The sequence below is a fragment of the Aythya marila genome (genome assembly GCF_965140915.1).
Source record: "Aythya marila genome assembly, chromosome: 13".
NCBI classification, from domain to species: Eukaryota; Metazoa; Chordata; class Aves; order Anseriformes; family Anatidae; genus Aythya; species Aythya marila.
Window position 1 is genome coordinate 442,972 of NC_139054.1, and position 23,377 is coordinate 466,348.

General features: G+C 48.5%; 1 protein-coding gene across 3 annotated transcripts; it reads left to right on the forward strand.

Moving 5' to 3' along the window:
* The first annotated feature begins 294 nt into the window (after positions 1-294).
* Positions 295-16,897, forward strand: LOC309882979 (G-protein coupled receptor 83-like). 3 transcript variants are annotated; one of them, XM_082770572.1, is made up of 6 exons: positions 295-481; positions 3,322-4,194; positions 4,947-5,072; positions 6,179-6,312; positions 10,136-10,744; positions 15,929-16,897. In XM_082770572.1, exons 2-5 carry the CDS (start codon positions 3,811-3,813, stop codon positions 10,728-10,730), a joined length of 1,239 nt encoding a protein of 412 aa, XP_082626698.1. In that variant the 5' UTR covers positions 295-481; positions 3,322-3,810; the 3' UTR covers positions 10,731-10,744; positions 15,929-16,897. The 3 variants fall into 3 exon arrangements, with proteins under 3 accessions (XP_082626698.1, XP_082626699.1, XP_082626697.1); XM_082770573.1 differs by lacking the exon at positions 15,929-16,897 and having other exon boundaries at positions 3,322-3,463; positions 3,944-4,194; positions 10,136-13,409; XM_082770571.1 differs by lacking the exon at positions 15,929-16,897 and having other exon boundaries at positions 10,136-13,409.
* The last annotated feature ends 6,480 nt before the right edge of the window (positions 16,898-23,377 follow it).

Sequence of the window (23,377 nt, forward strand, 5' to 3'; positions counted from 1 at the left end):
CCGTCAGAGCAAAAAATCGGTAAACGCTGAGGGAGCCGGCGGCGGGGAGCCCCCCAGCTCGCGCCCGCTCAGGGAATGGCCGTGGCCGAGGGATCTGCCCTCGGGCCGCTCCGGGGGGGCAGCTCCGAGCCCGATCCAGCCCGGGCACCCCCCGGCTGCCCCCTGCGCCCCTGGGCTGCGGCCCGGAGGGGTCGGGGAGGGGCCGGGCCGTGGCGGCGGCTGCCCGCGGTGGGGGAGCGCCGCCCCCCGCCTGCTGCCGGGGCGGGGGCTCGGGGCTTCGGCAGCGCCCCCCGCATCAGCGCCGCAGCTCGCAGCCGGCCCCGCTTCACCTCCGGCCCTCCGCGGCTGCTCGGGGGTGGAGCGCAGCCCCCGGGCCGGCCCGCCCCGCGCCCAGCCCGGCAGCAGGACCCCGGGGGGCGCCTGCCGAGCCCCGGGGGCTTCCCGAGGAAAGGATGCGAGCGGGAGGATGGCACGAGGGGACGTAAGTGGCGGCGGGTATTAGCTTTTTTTTTTTCCTCCTGTTGTTTGGGTTTTGTTGGGGAACTGTGAATAACTTGTGCTTGCAACGCGCGTGCTCTTCTTTAAAGATTTATCCGGTGCAGAAAGTGAAGCGTTGATTTATGTTGAGAATGCAAGTAATTTGTCAGACTGTGTTTGGAAAGATGTACTTAAATTCTTTGGAATGAAAGCATCAGGAAGAAATTACTGTTAAAGCAGGGAGGTGTATTCAGCCAGCCTCTTGCAACCAGATCGTAGAAGAGCCGGGAAAAGTTGAACCAAGGTGTGATCTTCCTCTCTGGTCCTTCAGACTATATTAAATTATATAATTGTATAATTTTTCAGTTGAAAGCTGAACTCTTGTATTGCATGCAGCCATAGTGTTCCAGCTCATCAGGGTAATCTGCATTTAAACACTGTCTCAAGAAGACAGGATGGCCATCTCTGCTGCACCTGTGGTCTAAAGCAACAGCCAGTGCTGACAGCTTCAACAAGCACCTCACATAACGTTTTAGTGGGTACAGAAAGATCTGAAGAGAAATTCCATGTCAGAAAATCAAGTTGTAGCTCCGTCATCTTTCTAAGCTCTTCCATTCCCCTTGTCCATTTGTTCCTAGAGCCTTCCTTGGAAGAAATAAGGTTCAGCCATGGAGTGGGCCAGGTCAGAAGGCTGATCCAGCTGGAAAAGCTGATTATTTAATTTTCAGCTGGAACAGCTTCTTGATTTGATTGTACAGGTACCTAGACATAGGCACAAAAGAAAAGTAGTAACCAAGTCCCCCTTCATTACCCACATTTAAGGCTGTGGCACCCTGATCACTGTGAACTATCTAGAGTGCAGGTCCTGCAGGTAGTCCATGAGAAACAGGCTTCTCAGTCACATGGGCACTTCAGAAAACCTGTCTGCACATTTTTTAAATTAAATAATCAGTCCTGAGATGTTTCTTGATCTGTTTTGACCCATGCATTGTAGTAGTTTCTTGAAACTCAGATTCCATTACAAGCCACTCTCTCAGGGTAGCAAAGACAATTGTACACATGAGATGCAGGGAAGGCAGTAGGTGTTTTCATCTGTCATACCACAGCGTCATCTCTCAGGCTCAGTGATGGCATTTCAGTGCAGCATGAATATCCCAGATGTGCTTGTTCAAAGATGAAAGTGGTTCTGCTAGAGCTGACTAAAATTGTCTGTCTTTGTTACACGTACACTGCGCTACCTTTACAGATCACTGTGGCTTCCTTTCATTGAAGAGTGAAGAATGATTGCCTTGGTGTATACCACAGCAGACATTAAAGAGGCATGGAGAACCACATGCGCCTTTCCCAGACATGATAAACCTCACAGGTCTTTTAACACCCCAAGTGGAGCGGAGAGACTGTCTGCTCTCCCCTTGCAGAAGTCCAGGTGAATGTAGTTCTGGACGCTCTCATTTCTGGTGTGAGCATCAAGTCTTTTCTGGGTTGTGCCAAGCTCCTAGTCTCGGAGATGTGTCGCTGCAATGAGTCCCCTGTGCCAGCCGTCTTCTTCAAACAGGATGAACGATCCCTTTCCTCACTTGCAGCTCTCATTTCAGTTTCATAGCAGCACCCCAGCACCATGTCTTGTGAGAAAGTCAGATTAGGACCTGCTCTAGGGCTGGACAGATACTGAAACAGGGAATAAAGAGGTCAGATATAGAGACCGGGATTTTCTGCCTGTTGCACTAGAGCTGCTTTGCTCTAGCAGAGTCCATGAGCATTTGTCATGCTTCCTGTCCTTTCAGGGTTATTTCATGCATAAATTTGCCCAGGAAACTGCCACTGCCTGTACTCAAAATTTCTTCTTCTCTTTGTCTCCTGCATAATTGCACCTTCCTCCCACCCCAAGTTGTTTCACATCCACTGCTTTTGAGGGCCATCCTCTTGTAGGTCCTCTGTATTCCCTACACTCACCAACGTAAGCAGACAAGCAAAGGAGATGTTATTATGGGAATGTATGGGTATGAACACACATATGCTGCTTACTTCTGTAAGAAATCTGTTGATCCCTGATTCTTGCTCAGTGATATTTGCAGCTGAGGTCCAGAGGCAGGAGCAAGCGGTGTGTTAGAGCTTGGGATCTGCTGAAAGCCTGCTTCAGGCCCACCACCTGCTATGCAGTGAGTTCACTGCCCTCAGCAGCCTGACAGTTTGCTGTGTGGGGAGGTATTTCAGGGAGCTTTTAGCGATCTGAAAGCACTGATTATTAATCCTGCACTCCATATGAAGTCCATTGATTTGTGCACACAGTCATGGAGCTTGACAGGAATTGCATGTACAAAACAAACCGTCTCTCCTCTCTGAGAACCCGGAAGAGTTTCTAAACAACTTTCTCCTCCTGTATGCAGCATATCCAGAAATACTGGTGTGCGTGGTTCATAAGTTCCACCCAACACCAACAGATCAATGCAATATAAAATAATCAGAAATGTGTAAAAACAATAAAAGGAGGCCTAAAGGTGAGTAAGCAGAGATTTTTTTGTCTAGTGAATTGTTCTGGTGCATGTAGCATTATGTACTGGTTTGTATATGGTATAAGTGTGTAGTCTGGAACTTGCATGCCACTTTTATTGCTAAGTCTCACCTTTTGCAGGAGAGACTATTTTCTCACTGAAAATGAAATGCTGTAAGCTGAATTCAGCTGTTGTTTAGAAGAGAAAATATGAAATAGATCAAAGTTGACTTCTGATGTGATTTCCACATTCTGAACCACTTTGGGATAATTGTTGGGGTTAGATGCAGACAAAAGCTTCTTGTGCTTTTAAAGGTGGTATCCCAAATGGCTCTGTCTTTATGTTTCAACAGGGAAGAACCAGGTGTTTTGAAGTAGAGGATGAAAGCACCAACTGAGCAGCCTTCTCTGAAAGCTGGAGGAAAAGTGGGCTCAGCTGAGAACAAATTAGAACAAGCTGACATGGAATTAAAGCAACTTCAAGCTCCATCTGAGGTTTTCCTACATTTACTTCATGTAATAACTAATTATTCTTTCCAGCCAACCTGTGGAGCTATTACTGTTCTTGATATATGAAGGGGTTGAGGGTGTGCAGTGCCAAACCAGCCCCTTTCCAGTGTGCCTGTTGAAAATGCTCCCCAGTGCTGCCTCTGCCCCTGAGGAACCCATCACACCTTAGAGGCTCCCTTTGGCTTTGCACTTAAAGATATTGTTCATAATGCCAACTGCATCTTCATCAGCTTCCTAGAGAACCGAGCAGTTGAAGCTGACAGATCACTTGCTATGCCAGCTAGAGCTGTGGTCCCAGCTGCCCTGAGTGATCAGAGTCTGGCTAACCCGCCATGCCTTACTCCCTGCTTCAGTCGTACAGGCCACAGATGAGAGGTTTTCTTGAGGAGTTTGACCATTACTCTTCCTTGGTCAAACTCATGTCAGTATACCAAGCAACTAACAGGACCACCTTCAATTGGACAGACAGCCGCATTGTGGAGTGGGAGAAATTTGCTGAGCTGGCTAAATATGAGCCAGAGTCCCAGAAGCCAACAGTGAAGGCTCTCCTCATTGTGGCGTACTCGGTGATTATCATCATGTCGCTCTTTGGGAACATGCTGGTGTGCCATGTGGTGCTGAAGAACAAGAGGATGCACTCAGCCACCAGCCTTTTCATTGTCAACCTCGCGGTCTCTGACATTATGATCACGCTGCTCAACACACCTTTTACCTTGGTAAGTGGCATGCTGTGCTGTCCTTTCAGCCAGGAGGGACATCTTGTGGAAAGGCTCTGCCTGGTGGTCGCAGGCTCTCTGCGCATGCTGTTCTAGGACTGAGGCATGAACCCAACAGAAATAAGTCTGATAGACAACTCTGCCAGGCAAGTAAAACTCTGGTCAGGAAACTGTGTGCTTCCCTTGCTCTTCTAGACTCTATTTCCTAAAAGACTCCGAAGTCTCTCCAGGTATGCTGCTGAATGGGGAATGGAGAATAGGTGTCTGGATATGTACGTGATGTTAACATACATGCTGGGGGATTGCAAGGTCAAACTTAAGACTTAGTGGGTCAAAACAACTTGAATGCTGGTTGTACTTAGATAACTGGAAGAAAGAAGGCAAGTTCTTCAGATCTACCAGATGGATTAAGTCTTCAGTGAAAGTTCTCCAGACCTGCAGGGGGTGGTTGTGTGAGCAAACTATGGTCCGCTTTTTCCAAATAAAATTGTCAGTATAATCAAAAAGTTATTACCATTGCTCACGAATGATGTTTATGTGATTAAGCCAGGAGGGCTGCAACAGGACCATTCATTTCAACTATGTTTTTTAACCTTATAAACTCTTCTGTAAAGTGTTTTGAAATCCAGCATAGCTAGTTGGGTTTCAGGTGAGGCTGCCCAGACAGCCAACCAAAAAGCATGAGCTGGCTCGGGTGCTGTCCAGGGGCTTTCCCTGTGGATTTCCTTACTGATGGCTTGTTTTCCCCTCAGGTTCGGTTCGTGAACAGCACGTGGATCTTTGGGAAGGCCATGTGCCACATCAGCCGCTTCGTGCAGTACTGCTCGCTCCACGTTTCCACGCTGACTCTAACAGCCATCGCCCTGGACAGGCACCAGGTGAGGCACTGCTTGTCTGCGCTTCCCTTGCAAGGCTCCCCCCAATCCCCTGCCAGTCTTGGCTGAGCCGGCGGTTCAGGCTTTATTTTAAATGGGGGCCTTGAAAGACAGCAGAGCCGCTGCTGAATGAAACACGTTTGTTCAGCTATACAGGGAATTTTTTCAAATATTTTCAGCTTTCTATCCCTAAAGCCATAAAACACTGGTCTGTATCATTCTGAGCTTAAATTCTGACCTCGTCACCTGTTTGTTCTTTTGTTCTTCTTTTCCCACTGGGCATTTGCTGCATCATCCAGATGCAGGGCAGATTGAGTTGGTAGCAATTCTTGTCTCACTGCAGCAGTGAGTAAAAAGCAATCCTGATGTTAAAGTTCTAAAGTAGAGGATTAAAGTGTAACTGTGGGACTGATGCTGGACCGTAAAGGGGAGTGGCAGAGTGAGAAACTTCTGTTGGCAACACTGGGAGGACACGTTGGAGCTGTGAGAAGACTACCTGCCATCTGCCTACAGCCAAGCTGCATCAGTTGCTTACTTACTGTAATAAATACTCGAGGTACTGCAAGTAGACAAAGGAGGAGGTAGACCAGGGCAGTGCTTATTTCTAGCAGTCACTCTCCTTTCCTGTATTATATATACACCTATCAGCCAAAATGATGTTCTTCAGACTTTGAGCTTTTATAAGCTTGTTATCTTTTAATCTAACTCAGGAAATTTCATAAAAGGTGAGTAAATCCCTCAAAACATGGGAGAAGGGCTCAGCTTGATAGGTTTAGCTAGTACAGAAGACATTTTGTTATGTAATTTATACAGAATAAATGAATGTATTCATTATTGAAGAGACTTGTGTAGATTTTCTTTAAGTAACCTACAATTTAAAGAAAATTAGTCTCACAGAAGAAAATAGAGAAAAAGTTTATTTGAAAGCACTTCTGAAAAGTTGAAGGGTTGACATTTTCTAGGTCACTCTAATAAGCAGGACATTTTCCTAATCATGGATGTTATTTTCTTAATAGCATTAGATCATGTGAAAAATACCTCTGCTGTGTGTACTGGTGGAGGCTTTGCTTTCTCATGAGATAAGAGTCACTGTGAAGTCTTTATTACAGGTCATTCTGAACCCACTAAAGCAAAGGATGTCACTAACAAAAGGAGCGCTGAGCATTTCTGTTATCTGGCTGATGGCAACCTGTTTCTCCCTGCCACATGCCATCTATCAAAAGCTTTTCCAGTATAACTACAGGTGAGTTCCTCCCTGGCACATCTGACCCCTTCTAAGCAAGAAGTCTTGCAGCCTTCAGCTGCAGTGGTGGTGGCTTTTAGCAGGCAGAGCTCCTGGAGGGGCTCCCAGGTTCGGGGGGGGCAGGCAAGAAGTTGGTGGAATCAGTGGGAATTTGTGTCTGAATAAAATCTAATTTCCTACGGCAGAGGTGGCTGCTGTGAAGAGCCTTGTGGCTCACTTCAGTGCACATATGCGCTCAGGACGTCAGTTTGTTTTCATCTCCCCAAAATCAGGACGAGTGGGTCAGTCTCACCTGTGCAGCCTCGTTCTGGTGGTAGGCTGTAAGGCACAGGTGGGCAGGTGGTGCAGCTCCACTGGGGCACGGCAGCTCAGGGCCTTCTTGAGTTTCATTGCACCTTCAGGGTGGGCTCTGTCCCCAGTTTCTCCCAAGGGCCTTTCCTCTTCCCTCCTCACACTCACTCAGCTATTTAGTCCCAAGAAGACCATGTCTATCCAGCTTGCCCAGTACCCAGACAAGGAGGAAGTGGAGAGCAGGTGCAGCAGTTTGAAAAAGAAAGAAAATAAAACTTACCATGTAAACATCTGGTACTTGCTTTAGCAAGACTACAGAAAACCACCTGAAAAACTGTTTCTAGTATGCTTCTTTGTCTTCCCTAGCAATGAAGAGGGCTCTTTGCTTGGCAGAACACAACAAAAACTATTAAAAGAAGGTAAAGTGGAATTTCACACCCACGTGAAGACTTCTGAAGCATCAGAAGAAAGTGAAGGTTCTGCTCTGGAGAAAAAAAAATAAAAATAAAAAATATGCTTATCTTCTCATCTACCTGTTAGTCTAGTGAGGGCTTTCATTGTTAGGAAGTCACCCTTTCTACTAGGGAGAAATAAAGAATCAGAAGTCTTGTTTGTGTTTGCCCTTGCCATCTGTTTTTCCTCCACATTATCCGATCTACTGCGGTCCTCTTGTCCTCATGAGCCTCAAGAGTGGCATGTGGCAGGAATGCCGACAGACCCATGCGAAGCTTTTCCCTGGGTGCACAACATAGGTCAGGAGAACCCACAACCCACAACACGCCTGTGGTGTCACTGCAACCTCCTGGCCACAAAGTAGGCCATAATGCTACATGGTGTGTGGTTTTTGTGGTGCTGCTTCATATTGCTACTGCCTGCGTTTTGCAGGAATGCCGGGCTCGAGGCCAAGGGACTGGAATTTTCAGCCTGAGAGCTGAGTACCAGGGAGCAGAGTAAGAAGACAGCAAGAGAAAGATTTTTGTTGTAGGTATTGAGCTTCTGTATAAAGGACAAATGTCTTTCTTCCTACGGTATGGCCACTTCTCTCCTATCAGTGTGACAGGGAGAGCATTCAACTATTCACACAGGCTTTTTATAGCTGTTTGCGTACAGGAGGATACACAAAATAGGAGAGTGATCAGGGCTTTCACAGCTCTTCCTTGCTTGTGCTTGTAATTTATTTGCTGAGAGATGCCTTATGGGGGATATAAGATCTTCAACCGCTTAGACTTTGTAAACAAAGTGCTGGGTTACTCCAGTGCTTGCATTGCTTCGCAGCTGCGCTCAGGCTATTACTGAACGAATTGCTTATGAATGAACAAATGCCGCTATCTCTTTCACTGCACCTGTCTCTGCTCATCCTTTAGTGTGCCCAGAGGAAACCTAGCCTCGAGCTGGCATGAGGCAGCTCGGCGATATAAGGACTTCCAGGACACGTTATTCTCATCGCTGTTTTCCATTGAATAAAAATCCCGGTTGTAATATCGCCCATAATAGGTCCTGTGGGGCAGGAGCCCCTGAGACATCCGAGCGGGGAGCTGTTCCTCCCATGGGAACAGGGATGGGCTCCAGCAGTGCCGGATCCCGCTGGCTGTGGTGTGCGGTGGCGCAGCCAAATCCGTGGTGACCCCGGGCTCCACCAGCACCCAGCGGCCTCTCCGGCCTCGCTCTCTGCCAGCCGCTGTCCCTGAGCAGGCAGGAGCTGCTTCTCACGCCTGCACCATCCGCAGGCCAGCTGGCAGCCCCAGGGCACGGCCTGGCCTCCCCGTGCCCCCCAGGAGGAAGCGCGGCTGCTCTCCTCTCCCACGAGCATCCTCGGAGCCCGCTGTGGCTCCACTCAGAGCTCTGCTCCCTGCCCTTTGTACTACCTCTTCACAGGCGCAGCTCCACTCACTGAAGTCCTTTTCCAAGCAATCTTCTATTTGTGGCACAAAAGCCAACTCCGAGGGTTGAAAACAGGATATTAAAGATATTAATCAATACTGCAGCAAATAATGTGGCTTGATGGAGGCTAACAAGTGAACAGAGGACAAGGTTTGAAGAGAAAAGGGCAAAATGGAGTAAAAGAAAAAAAGCAGGGGAAAAAAAAAGAAAGAAAAGGAGAGAACATCCACAGGAAATAAATTTCTGAGAGCCCCTTCCTCTTAAGGTGTTATTGTTTCCAGGCATCTGCTGTGCCATGTGGAGGAACACTTGGTTCTCTGCAGGGGCTGTTGAGGTACGTGTGCTGAGAGCAGCAAAGCAGCGAGGGAAATGCTAACAGAGCACGTGTCTGTTGTGCTGAATTTGGCAGGTTAGTTAATTTCTGTTGAATTAAGCTATCAGATATAGTTAAACTATTTTTTTTTTAATTTATTTATTTTTCAACTATTGTTTTTTATTTATTTATTTATTTATTTTTGTTAGTTAGCCACCAGAAGTTAAACTGGTGTTCAAGTTAAACCAGCGTTAAGCAATCCATTTTTCCAATAGCTGTGCCTGTTTTAGGAGGCAGCAGTAAGGTCCCTGGAGGAAACATGACGGGCAGGACACAAAGCCGTGCTGTCAGGGGTGCAGGTGGCTCTGCAGGGGGCACCCGAGCGCTCCCTGGTGCAGCTCTCGGCCTCCAGCCCCGGCTGCCTGCAGTGGAGCCCCGGACAGGAGGGTGGCTCAGTGGCATAGTGGGGCCCTCAGGGTGCCCTGGGCAGGGGGGAGGCTGCAGCAGTGTGGGCAGGTCCAGCGTGGCAAAGACAAGTGAGAGCTAGGGCAAGCAGGCTGCAGCGATGACCCAAGCGTGTTCTGAAACTCTGCTGCGTCCCGGCTGTATCGGGTCAGTTGTGCGTGGACAGACAACTGCTTGAACAGGCCATCCACAATAGGAGTAATGCATCCTGGGCTGGATTTCTGGGTGGACACATTTAGGGAGACCTGGGCATCATGTGTGCTTTACCTGGGTATGTAGGAATCATGTACAAGCTGGGAGAACAGCAGGGAGTTCAGTGGTGCTCACCCTTTATCCCCTCTCCTCCTGCATTGGGATTTTCAGGAAGAGAAAGGTGACACTGCTGTGTCTGTGCCCAGGCACACGCAGGGAAGGGGCAGATCTGATCAGTTCAGTGCTTCTTCCACAGGAGCCCATTTGGTAAAAAGGGGCCTTCAGGAGCAGCTTCTTGCCATGTTAAGGGGACTCATCCAATTAAAATCCACTGCAGCTTCAAAGAAGAAACTCCACATTGTCATTCTAAGACTTTCTTGTATCAGACAACACAACAATTTAGGAAGAAAGGTGATACAAATACACAGTAGCCAGTCAGCATCAGTGAGAAAGACGTGGAGAACATCATGAGAGAAGGCTTTCTGGGAAACTGAAAATAAGCAATTTTGAATTAGCTTTGTTTGGTTGAGATTAGCAAAACCTGGCCCTCCTCTGTCAGCATTACAAGCCAGAGGAAGTGGTTGTGGGTGGTGTGAAAGCCCCTCTATGGTTTGCCAAATTAGCAGCATCCATTTACAAAGCAATGTCCACATACTATATACGTATTTCTTTGTTTTCAAGGGAAGCCACTGTCCGGAGCTTGTGCGTCCCTGATTTTCCTGAGCCTGCAGAACTGGTCTGGAAGTATCTGGACCTGTCTACCTTTCTCCTCCTCTACCTCCTGCCCCTGCTCATCATCACCGTCACCTACACACGCCTGGCTAAGAAGCTGTGGCTCCGCAATGCCATCGGAGACATCACCACGCAGCAGTATATCACCCACCACAAGAACAAGAAGAAGAGCATCAAGATGCTGATGCTGGTGGTGGTGGTCTTTGCCGTCTGCTGGTTCCCTCTCAACTGCTACGTGGTGCTCATCTCCAGCCTAGGCATCAAGACGAAGAACTCCCTCTATTTTGCTCTGCACTGGTTTGCCATGAGCAGCACCTGCTACAATCCTTTCATCTACTGCTGGCTGAACGAGAGCTTCCGCTCGGAGCTCAAGTCCCTGCTCTGCATGTGCCAGAAGGTGCCCCAGCCTCGGGACAACGTGCTGCCGCCTGTTATCACGTCCTGCCGAGAGGCATGGATGGAGCAGGCCAGGTGCAGGAAGGGACCTTCCTCCCAGACCATTTGCTCCACTGTCAATGTCCAGACAGCCAACACCGATCTGTGAGCCAAAGGGCAGAGGTGAGTTGGTTGGTGGACATCAAAGGGCATCTCCATGTTTCTTCTCAGGAATCCGTGTTGCTGTTCTGGTTGATTATTACTGCTTTTCACATATTATTTACTGGTATCACAGTAGTACCCACTTTACTCAGTGCTGTGGAAACACAGACTTTCAAACACCCTCTCTCCAAGCCCCCAGTTGAAACTGGCCCAAGGAGCAGGCAAGCATGCAGAGAACATGGGAGAACATGGATGGGGTAGTTGCTTTGCAGGGGGCTCCCATCACTGTAACAGCACAGGCTGTGGGACCCCTAGATTTACAGAGGAACAAGTGGATGGAGTGACGTGCTGTGCCCAGCACACAGAGCTCCGCGCAACCAAACCTCCACCCTCAGCGGCACCTGGGGAGCAGAGACAGTAAACAGGAAGGGATCGTCCCCACACTGCAGCTTAGACTGGAGCTGTGCTTCATAACCAGACACAATTTCATATAGTCCAGTGAGAATTCCTTCTAATTTCTATTATAAACTCATTAATTCATCAAATAAACCTACACAGGAACTAAAGGCCACAAAATATTGCATCAGGGCTGTAGCATTCACTAACTGAAGAATTAAATTATTCTACATAATTGCTATTTGTAAGAGAAATTCATTTAGACAGCTGAATTGACTCAGAGTAAGAGGGAAAGTTTTGTTTACAATCCTGGGAAAAATACAGTTTAATTTAGATGTGCTTGGGAGGTAGATGAAGAAAAGAAGATGGAACAAAGGAAAGAGAGAGAGAGGAAGAAAAAAAAAAAGAAAAAGAAAAAGACAAGGACAAGAGACAAAGAGGCGGGCAGAAACCAGATTTGCTATGTGATTTGCAAGCAATGTTGGGCATTGGGAACAGGATCTGCTTCAGACCTAGCCAGAGCTATCCCCTCCCCATCATGTCACCCCTGTAATAAATTGCACCAAGACTGGAGATCAAGAGAGGCTGAAATAGTCCCACAAAATGCACTGCTCTAAAGTTGAGAACCCTTAAAGCAAGCCTCAAAATGTGTTCATTGTGCTCTCCGCAAGTTGTGCTCAGTATGTCTTTTCATAGTCCCCTTTATGTGTGCACACAAAACACATGGTTTCGAAGAGATCCATCTTTCTACAATTTCAATTGTACACTTTACTTACAGGCTTCTATGAAATAACCATAGCAACAATATTAACATGATATATTCCATGAGAAACATGGCTCTCACTGTAATTCTGTATTTTCTTGTGGTATTTGTCCAAGAGTGCTTGTACAGACTGGCTGCCTATTTCCCTAGAAAGAGCCACACTTCTGGGGAGCAGCGAGCCAGCCCTGGGGTCATACCTCCTGGCATCCTCTTGGTACAAGAAATGGTCTGGGAGCACCTGTCACGTCTGTTGGCTATGGGAGTATTGGAAGTCTCTCAGAAATCTCTTAAGCTTGTCTCAAGTCCATCTTTAAGATTTATTAGTGTTTTTTCTTTTTTTTTTTTTCCACTTTTTTTTTTTTTTCTTTCTGTCTTTAAATGGCTTCATGATCTTCTTCTGGAGGAATCAAAGACCTCAGTCCAAAGCAGGTCTCAGTTCATGCCTTGGTTTACTGCCAGTCCCCTGCCATGCATTTAGCTGTCTCTTGCTATGAAAAGTAACTCAGCTTTTTTCCTTAGATCTGTAAACTGTAGCATGTCTTTATTGCTGAGATTTTTCTCCCCTAAATGGGCATGATGTAAGAGCTGTCTGTATTGCATCTTTGTAATGACTTTGCTATCTGGACTGACAATTATCAATGCCTGAATGAGATTCAAAACCTCACACGTTTTACTCATTACCTAGGGGCTCTTATATCACTTGAGGATGGATGCACTGGCTAATCAGCTTGCAAGGAAAGGTTAGGATGCATGACTTGGAAAAAAAAAAAAAAAAAAAAAAAAAGGAGGAAAGCTGAGCTATGTTGTTTGATGTGGGAAGGTACAGTGACTGAGGGGCAAGAGGGTGCACCTCTGCTGATATGCAGGGACAAGGTTTGCTCCTACCATTAGAAGGCTTACCTGGCCAATGTCTGGAAGAAAATACTTAAGAAATCTGCTTTTGCTAAAATGTGTCAGGGTCAAGCCTACTCAGCAGGTAAATAGATGCTGAAGTGCTCAACACTTTGTCTTCAGACACACGCTCACCCATGGGAATGGCTTCCTGAACGGTGCCCAGGCAGCTGCATGTCCTGCACCATGGCTGTGGCCAGCCCTTCGCGCTGGGTGCTCCTGTGCCCCCGCTGCCCCAGCAGGCTGCCGGGGGCTGGCTGTGGCTGGGTGGGCAAGGCAGGTGTGCCTTGTGCCATCAGTTCTCCATGGCCCTTCTGGCCCTGGACACCCTCAATGCTGGGGTGGTGGGGTGGGCAGAGCAGTCCCAGGCAGCCTGACTGCCACGCAAGCCCTTGTCCTGTCCCTGGCCAGGCTGAACCGGCCTCTGCCGCCCTGGCTGTGGCCCTTGGCAGCTCGCAGGTGACTCAGATTTATCACTGCGGGAGGCAAGATCCCGAGGGTGAGTCTGGAGGACACAGTCCCAAGACGGCGACTTACAGGAGCCTGCTCTGCAGGAACTACCCGAGCACACGCAAATCAGTATGCAAAGATTCAACAGGGAAATGTCTGAGTGATTAACAACCCAGATTTACTCATGTTAGCTCATGCCAGATGTATCCAACTGCCTTCAGCAGAGTTGCTGATGAAGGCGATAACAGAGAGCACAGTGCAGAACATACCTGAATTCCAGAGACAAATCCCCTTATATAGCCCCACCACATAATGAACAAAGAAACCACAAAATGCCAACTAGATGAGGAAAAGCAAAGCAGAAGAAAATGCACAATGAGTCAGAAAATTAGCTCAGGAAGGAGAAGCAGAATAGAATTATTAGCAGTTAGCTCTTCAAGCTGAAAACAGTACAGAAAGTCTGTTCAAAGGAATAAATGGAAATGTTCTGTCCGATCCAGATCAAGCCCTGAGAGGTGGGAATGCAGCTGGGCCAGCACCAGAGACCATCCTCTTGCACTGCTATAAAAATTAGCAGATTTGTTCATGCTGATACCCAGAGGGAGAAGAGGGTGAAAAACCCCCAAACCTCACACAGGAAGTTTGGATGCAAAGTGCACACCTAGAATTAGCAGCTGGAAATTAACAAACAGACAGCCCCTGCCATGGCCAGCAGAGAAGAGTCTCTCCCGCAAGTCAGGGAAGATTGCTCTACCCTCTCACCAACTGAAAAGCAAACGCCCATTTCCCTCAAGCTATCACCTCCTACATTGTGGTGGGGAGAAAAATTTGTCTGATCTCTCCAGATTTTGGATGAAGCCCAAGCAAGAATACTGAAGGGATAAGGACAGGGTTCTAATGCCCAGCTTAGAGCTGCAGTTAGCTCTCATCTTAAAGATTCAAGGCTTTTCACAAAGCTGTCCTGTCCCACCGCTGCTCAGCAGTAGTCCCTACCCAAATTCTGTGGATGTTCCTACATCCTGAGTTTGATCTCCAAGCACTCCCAAGGGCACATGCCTTTCCAATAACAGCCGCTCCATGTAGCTTGTCCTGAGCAGCTTCTGCAGGTACGCCAGCAGCAATTTTGATGTTGGCCATACCATATTTTGGGTGTCTGCGCAGGAACAGAACTGCAGTCCCTGGCAGAGCTGTCAGGACAAGCAGCCGTGCAGGAGCAGATCCCTGGATGCTGCCGAAGCCCCGGTGCGGGTCTGCCTGAAGCACCGAGCTGCATGAGGAGGGGGGTGGCACGGGGTCAGCATACCCAGAAGAAGGCATGCAGGAGGCTGTGCCTGATGTGCTGCACTGTAACAAGCCCTTCCTAAGGGGCTGCTGGATATCTCCCTCCAGATCAAAGCCAAAGCATTTCTTGCTTCACGTCCTGTTTCCCCTCACTGTATTTACTCCTCTGCCCCCAGTAATAGGGGTTAAAGTAACACCTTTGGTCTATACAAAAAAGATTTTTTCTCCTGTGAGTCAAGAGTGGCTAATAATGCCTTGTTTGGCAATGCTAAACTGTGTGATGATCTCTGCAATGAGCAGCCAGTGAAGAGCAGCTGTCACTTATCGGAGGTGACAGGGAAAAATATAATAATAATAATAATCACCAGGCTGAATCCCACAGAACCCAAGTGCTTGGTTTTATAACACAATAGTCTGTCACTTCGAGAGGCTTTTTTTTTTTTTTTCCTATGACAGCCCTCATAAAAATCTCCTTGGCAGATAAGAACAGACAAATTGCTTTATAAAATTGGACTGATGGACCATCTAATTTGTCTGCTGGAGACAAAAACAATTGCTTTATGGAGTACCATAAGAGACAATCATAGGGAGTGTCCCGTTTAATGGAATTCTTGCTTATTGACTTGAAATTAATGCTGCTTTAGTGTATATAAGTTTATATCCTCACCAAGTGTCTTGTCTGTCCGACCTACCTGCATGCTTTCCTGGTGCACATAAGTAGCTAATCCATATCATGTCCTGGCAGGCTGTCGAACCTCGGCAATCTCTTGCAGAAAGGATTTCCACTCTGGCAAGGAGCTCTGCTGGGTACGTGTAGCTGAAAGCTACAGTGATTTTCAAGACATTATGGTTGACAGCTTCATGCCATTCTAGCAGAACTGCACCAGATGCTTCTGCCAGATCCGCAAAGTCTTGTGGCTTCTTCTTCTTTTTTTAATTGGTTGGAAACAGGAGTGCTGAGAGACTAACAGGCTGACTCCCGTCCTTACCCCTGCCCTCAGAGTGGTTCCAAAGAATGTTTTTCAATGTGGTGATAGGTGCTTTATGTACATAAATATATATAAAGACTTTGTTCAAATCCTCACTTGTAGCCAGCTCTAGTATGGTAATCAGTGTAATTCCAAGGTTGCCAGACTTTGGATGTTGTTAAGGGGATAATTTATGATACATTGCAAAAATGATGGTGGGCAAGTATTTGAGCAGCAGATCTTGTTCCTCTTCTCAAGACAGAAATGATTGCTGGCTGCCACATCTTGTCTTGGGCAATTTCAAACAGGAGTTAAGTGACCAATGACCTAAACCTAGACTCTTTCTCCCTTCATTGCTCTCAAATCCTGTTTGCCTTGGCTCTGAAGGGGAACAGGGGGGAGTGTGTTGGAGAGGCTTGTCCCCTGCCGTCATGGCTTTCCTTCGTGCTTTTGCAGGCACAGCGACACGGAGCTCTGGCAGAGCAGCAGTGCGGCCGGCAGCAGCTTGTGCTTCTTTCCCTCTTCCAGTCACTGAGGAAGACAAAGAAGACGGAACAAAATAAAATATACTGCAGATGGAAGAAATGTACAAAGCAAGCAAGCAAGAAGTTTGGTAAAGTTTTTTCTCCTTATGAAACAGTTTATTTTCTTATTTTCTTCCCCAAATCTCCAGATAACCATCTAGAATGCAGCTGAAGCCTCCCACGGAAGCAGCTCGAGAAAGGATGCTCACAGCTCCTGGGGGTCTCCTGAAAAGAGATTTTCTTCCTTCTCCTGCTGCTGTGACTATGCGTGGTGTTTTCAGGTTACCTGCTAACTCGAGGCACGTGGCAGGGTGGAGCTGCTGGCACAGCAAACATCCACTGCTCCTCAGCCTGCCTGAAATACATATTCGTTGTTAGTTCAGGACATGTGTTTGATTAACCAGCTCTGGTCGCTGCCCATTGCAGTGAATGTGTAGTAAAAAGGGAGCGAGGCAGCACTGCACCCCAGCCTGCTTGCTGGCCTCTGCCACCAAACCCTCTCATGAGCAGAGCAGCTCCACTGGGATGGGCATGTTCCCCACCTGATATTCCCCAGTTTTGCTTTTGGGAATGGGGGTGGAGAGGGATTTTGAAATAAACGAGTGCTTGTAACTCCTCGTGGCACAGCTCAGTACATGTTTTGGGGGCAGCCCCTGACAAACCCCACAGAGAGCAAACACCCCCTGCCATGCGAAGGGCAGCCTGAACCAAGGCAGCATTTCCCTCCCCATGATAACAGCTGCAAGATAAATGAATTGCTGGGCTGTAACTCTCCTTTATGCATTGGTTCATCTGGATAACACATCTTTAAGTTCAGAGAAATGGCTGATTTTCAGCTGCACAAGCTGCCCATGGCAAAGCACCTGCTGAAGTGGCAGCAAAGGGAAGAGCTGCTGGCTGCTGCCCGGCTGCTGCTCAGGCAGCCTGGACTTGGGAACCCCCTGCCATCAAGTACCCCCCCAGCACATCCAGAGCACCTTTAGGGAGAAGGTGAGATTTTTAATGGGGCTGAGACAAAGCAGCCATAGGCACTGCAGAGCAGGCAAGCTGCCACTGGGTGCCAGGGGACAAAGGTACCCTCTGAAATTTGGCTTATTTGCAGCACCCCTACTCTGCCTGAGCTGCTTGAGCAAAGCAAACAAACCTGAAGTCTATTACATCTGCATTAGTGGGATTTAAAACTACCTGCACCAACACAGTAGAGTTAGCTGCACTGATAGCTTAAGATTCGTTTTCTGTAGCCTTAGTCCATCACTCCAAGTAATTTGCCTGCAACAGACACTCTTCAGGCTTGACTCAGTCAAGCATCACTCAGCACGGTTTGTCCTCCCACAGCAAGTACAGGGCCATTTCCTTTTCCCTTGCAGCTGAAATCACTGTTGAAATCATTCTACAACTGCTGCCAACACTTTTCCCATTGCAAGAAAAATAAGGAAGATAACCCCACACCTCCTGAACCTGCTTGGTGAGGTTGCTTCTGATTGCTTAGCACATTTTATTCCAGCACTTCCCATTTGTTATTTGATTCCAAACTTAAAAACTAGAGCAGGACAGCAATTTCAAAAACAGCAAAATAATAATGGCACCAAGCTAAGGCCTGGTATCATGTGCTTTACCAAGCTGTTGTTAGAAAAGCTCATTTCCCCACTGGGTACCAGTCTCCCCACCTTCAATATGTTTACCAGGGGCCAGCATCAGCCTTTGCTGCTCCACCAAGCTGCCACCCTCAGCCCCTGCAGCCCAGCAGCAGCTCGTGCTCAGACGAACAGAGCAGGTGCTCAAGCAGCAGCGGTGGTGGTGTTGGACTAGCCAGGTGTAGGCAATTCCTTTAACAGTGATAAACTGTCAGAAGCCTGGAAAAGAGAGAACAACCCTATTACTCCAGCATGGGAGAAAACATGGGTCTTGTGAATGTCCATGCAGGCTCCTAGAGGAGGACCCTGCCCAGTGGGAACCTCGGGGAGCACTGGTGCCTTCCTTTCCCTCCACCCCTGCCTGCCTGCCTCACCCTCTGCCTCGAGCTCTCTGCCTGGCAGTTGTTGCTGTCCTCCCGGGCTACTCTTTGCCTGTGCAAAATGAGTGACAGCTGCCGGGGGCAGGCAGGAGGTGAATTACCTATTTTTCCTGAAGCTAAGTTGTCAGTGATTTTCTTTCACCGTTGCGTTTCCTCTGCCATTGTGAAGGAAGGAGAGGTTGAGGGTGAAGGTAGGAGGACCTCCAGTGTTTTCCTAATTTTTGCTTTAAGCATTGGTTCTTCACAGAGAGGGTGGTTGCACACTGAAACAGGCTCCCCAGGGAAGTGGTCACTGCACCGAGCCTGTCTGAATTTAAGAAGAGATTGGACTGTGCACTTAGGCACATGGTCTGAACTTTTGGGTAGACCTGTGCGGTGTCAAGAGTTGGACTTGATGATCCTTAAGGGTCCCTTCCAACTCAGGATATTCTATGATTCTATGATTCTCTGCCCCCTCTCCTGCTATGAATTGGAGGATACGAGCCATTCCTCCACTATGTTTTATATAACTTTGTTTACATTTCTGAATATACACATACACTGCTGATGCTGGGCTGACCTCCTCCTTCCCAAACCCACTCCCCGGTGCGTGTGCTAGGACTGGGCTCTGTCCGGGCAGCCCCTGGGCAGGGCTGGGGTGGGGGGCTGGCAGCAGGGCCCCGGCGGTGCTCACAGCAGCCCTGCTGGGAAGCCCCCTCCTGCTCCCTACTGGAGTCGCTTTTGCCATGGGTATCCTCTGGAAGTGGCCTCTGGGCTCTCAGATGCGGTATGTGCTCGCTGCTTCTGCTTGCTTCAAATTAACCGTAGGAGGTAAGAAATTGTGAAAGCTGGGCCTATTGTTATTGTGTTTGATTGGGGTATTTATTTGTAATCCTGTAATTTCTTAAAAGCAGCTCAGGGGATGAGGTGAGGGGGAGTTTGAAGAGGTACTGAATGGGTTGCAAAAGCACATTATTTATTTTCTAAAACTGTGCTCCCCAATGCAGCTGCGTTCAGATCCAAAATCAGCCCATTATCCCGTCTACTGGCTCCCGTTAAGGTAATAACTCTTGCACAGAAATAGGCTGGCCAGTCTCAAAAAGACTCATTTACCACCAAGACTCGGAGAAGGAATACAGGAATTTCACTGGGATAATAGTGTATTTTTTATGAAGAGTAATAATTACTGGCTTCGGGCTGTCCCTGAAGAAAAACAGTGTTTATTTTTAATGAGCAGGGCTTTCTGATTGGAGCAGCGATGCTTTCCACTAAAAATGAGCTTCTGCTGCCAAGAGAAGGCAGCGTGCCCTCGTTTTTAATCTGTTGCTCCCAGCTTGGTTCCAGTGGGGAGGCTTTGCTCTCATGGCTGTCCCCCAGTGCTCTGAGCAGTGAGCACACTCCTCAGCCCTGGCTGTGCAGCCAGGGGACATGGGCTGGGGGGGTTCAGGCCAGGGGGGCTCCCCTTCAGACCAGGTTCAGCCCCAGGCCTGCCCGGAGCTTCCCGTGCCCCATGAGGCGCCAGCACTGGGGCTGTGCTCCTGGCTCGGGCAGCACAAAACATTTGGAGAAGCTGCACCCCAAACACGTGACTCATGAAGCCTTTTGGCTGCCTTTGGAAAGCTGCGTCTGGAGAGTCCCTGTGAGCCAGCCCAGGGGGTTGCAAGGTGAGTTTACCTGAGGCAGAGGAAAAATGATTTTCTATCTCCTGGCAAGCACAGTCAATAGTCCAATAATATGCTATAAAATGTGTGTTTTCATTCACATATAATTGCCCTAATGTCCTGCGGAGAAGTAATGAGAACCACACACACAGGGGGAAAACTGTGGAAAATATAAAATGGAAAAATCAGAGAATGAGCAATAAAAAAATCATCTGTCGGGAAGGAGAGAAAGGAAAGAAACATGGCCCTGGAAATTCAGTTCTCTCTAATGGATTTAAGTCTTCATTTTTAGCAACCAAAATTTAACTAACTGTTCTCTAACCTTCCCTGTAGAGGAGACAGGAACGCAGAGAAAATGGTGCAGGGCGCATTTGAGAGGTTCAGTGCCACAATTACTCTGTGAAGGAGAGCACGGACATGCACAGCTGTGAAAGATGAGCCCAGCAGGAGAAGTGGTTTATTACTGTGCTAAGTGAGACCAATTCCTACCAGGATGAGTAATTCACATGCAAGGAGTATCGGCAGACAAGAAGAGATGACGAACATCGCCAAGGCCCTGTCCTTCCTGAAATTTAAAAGCACAAGCTGAAATTTAATTACTGGCTTTCTGCTTGACTTTTTCCTGTGTGAATGCACTCCCCCCTCACCATCACACCCTCACGGGTGGGGAATGCACAAGCAGCAGGGCCGGCTGCTGCCTCCCACCTGTGCCCCCCTGTGCCAAGCAGCGGCTCACTGCTACTGCAGCGATGGCTCATGGGGACACGGGGCTGCCACAGGGACTGGTGGCAGTGCTGGCACAGAGGCAGCTGGCAGCGTGTGCCCACCTTCAGGGCTACAGCCAGCCTGGTGCAGATGTCTGAAGGAAACGTCTGCTGGAAGGTGAGCATCTGAGCTCAGGTGTGGTTGGCTGCCCAGCTGCCACGCTTAATTCTGCCAAATTATCCATGCTGCCTAGGTTGATGCTAAGGACTTGGCTGAAGGTGCCTTCAATAGGCATAAAAATCAGATGGACCACCTTTCACTGCCTGAATGTCGGCCGAGCAGGATGGTGCTGCTGAGGTTAGAGCCTAGAACCGGCACCCAGGTGGTGACGGAGGGCACTGGACAAGGAGGAACCAGAGATGCTAATAGCCAAGACTTGAGGGTCTTGAGAAATATGCTCTGATCATTTATGAAAGATGCTAGTGACTGTCACATAATTGCATGTAATCAGGCATCATTGTGTGCTAATGAACAGCTGTGCCATGTTAAACCCCTGTGGAGCCTCTGTTCTGCTTACCAGGGGTGGTTTTGCTGCTTCTCATTTGTGCGTGCTCAAACAGCTTTGGGAGGCCCCAGGTTGCTCCTTGTCCACTTCTACTACATTTTATAAGCTCTAGCAAGCTAACTGCACATTGCTCTTCTGCCTGTTATTACTCTTCTGCCTGGTCCTATGGTCCCTTTTCCTGCCCTCTCCTCCATTTGAGCACGGGTTTTTCGTCTGTATTTTCATGTAATGTTTTTAATCTGGATCCTCTCAGACCAAAAGTGGACAAGCAAGCACAGGGTTTGAGGGGCAAACTTTTATAATAAAAGTACTCACTGGGTGCATCCAGACTCTGTGCACAAGAGAAAACCTTAGAAAGCTCACCTGCCATTACCATTCACAGGTTGGGCAGTCATTGTTCACACAGTAACAGCCAGGCTCACTGCTGGTTGTGGCTGTAGGCTGCCAAGCAGGATCCCAGCACAAGCATTCTGCTGATGGTAACAGCTCCTTCAGCCTGACCTGACCTCTCCCATCAGCTCTCCTGTGCCGCTCAGCACTCGCCGGGCAGAACGATGTGCCCTCAGATGCGAGCTCCCTGTGAGAGAGATGCAAAGACACACTTGACTGGCAGGGCCACCTCAGTAGTTCCTAGGTAAAGCACGTTCAGGGTTCCCAGGCCTACACAAGGACATTGAGAGCCTCTGATCTCCATGTCTGCAGTTACTTCACACACGTGATGCGTTTCAACATCCCGTGTCTTTCAGCCAGGCTCTTTAAAGCAAACCCCCTTGGTAAGGAATATTCAGCCTGGCAGGATCACTAGCTGTGCACCGGGGCTGCTGTCAAACACAGGATGCACTTTTGCATTCCTGCTTGAGACCAGCTCAGGAGACCGCCCAGTGCACGTGCCTTGCGTGGGCCAAAGGGCATTCACTGGCATCCTCCTCTGGAACTGGAGGCTCGTCAAGCAGTTGGCCCATGTGCTTTGAATGCCTTCACAGCAGCTTTGTGTCCCAGCTGGAGATGCTCCTCCCAGAGGCAGCTGAGGTGAGGACCCCGTGTACCCCAGCATCTTGATATGCTGCCAGACTCTGCAAGTCATGTCTGATGGGGCACCAGACTCTGTCTTATTCTGAACACCTCGGGGCTGGCTTTCAACCCCACACTTCTTACATGGAATATTTTCCTCCTGCCTGCTCTCATCCTCAGATGTAGACTATTATCACAGTGCTGAGACCAAGAATGCCAAGTACTTAGAGGGGAATGTGGCTTCGCATCACTCCTTAAACATTGGCCAAACATGAGAGAGCAGACAGTGCAAATGCCCCAAGGCAAGCACAGTGGGGTGTAAAGCTCTTGTTCAGAGGGGACTCCTGGTCTGGGTGTATGCCTCTCCTCTGCATGGGAGTGGTCACCCCAGGTTGTTCTCCAGAAGAGCAGAGAAAAAGGCCCAAACCACTCCCACCTGACCTACTGCTGCATGGTGCCCACAGCCCCCCAAACCCAACAGTCACTGGAAGATTAGGCAAGGTGTATTCTGATTTCCCATCCCATCACACAAGCGTGTAAACCCAAAGTCTTGCTCTCCCACTGAGTTGGCCCCAGGCCTCTCCTCCAGACCAGCCTTCCTGCTTCAAGCTGCAGAGGTGTTGGGATCACTGCACGCCTTCAGGAAAGCTGATTGCAGTCAGTACGGCCACTAATGCACTTCACTGTGTACTTGGAGAATATTTCAAGCATGTGTGATAACAGGCAGCATATACCCAAGATGCTCTAAGCAAAAGGCTTCTTCAGAAGCCACGCATTGCTGAATACCTTTACTCATTCTGTACTTTTGCATCCAGTGAAGAGTGAGTGCTTTCCCATGCCTTGATTTCAGAGGCTCCTTTACTGACACCTATTGTATTGCTTCAGTGGTACAGGCTCACTGGACTGCACATGGCTACAACGCACGTGGGTGTTCCTTACAACTCAAACAAGCTACACTAGTACAAGAACCTGCAAAGCATGAGAGGGTTTGAGCAAGTATAATAGCCTTAATTGGAACAAAAAATGATATCCTACACTCTAATACGAATACTAAGAGCAGACTGAGTTCAAGGGCATGAACAGACTTAATAAGGACTCTAATTACAAGCTGAAAGAACAACTGCTTCTCATTGAAGCTGCAGAAACAGAGGGCTCCTTGGGTAGCATGTATAGGGTCTCCATAGCGTCTCTGCCTCTTCCCCCTCCCTGGGAGCTGGGCCCACAGACAAACCCCACCCAGGATTTGGCACTTCTGAGAGAAACCAGGCCTGCAGAACAAGTAGCAGCTGCTGTGTGCCACCGATCATGAAAAGGATATCAGCACACAACTCTGCTTCTGCCCCCAGCCTGTGTTTCAGCAGTGTGGGCACTGGGTCAGGCTCCTCCACACCCAACAGACTGGGACCCCTGCGCAGGAAGGACAGAATTAAAACTCACAGCGCATCA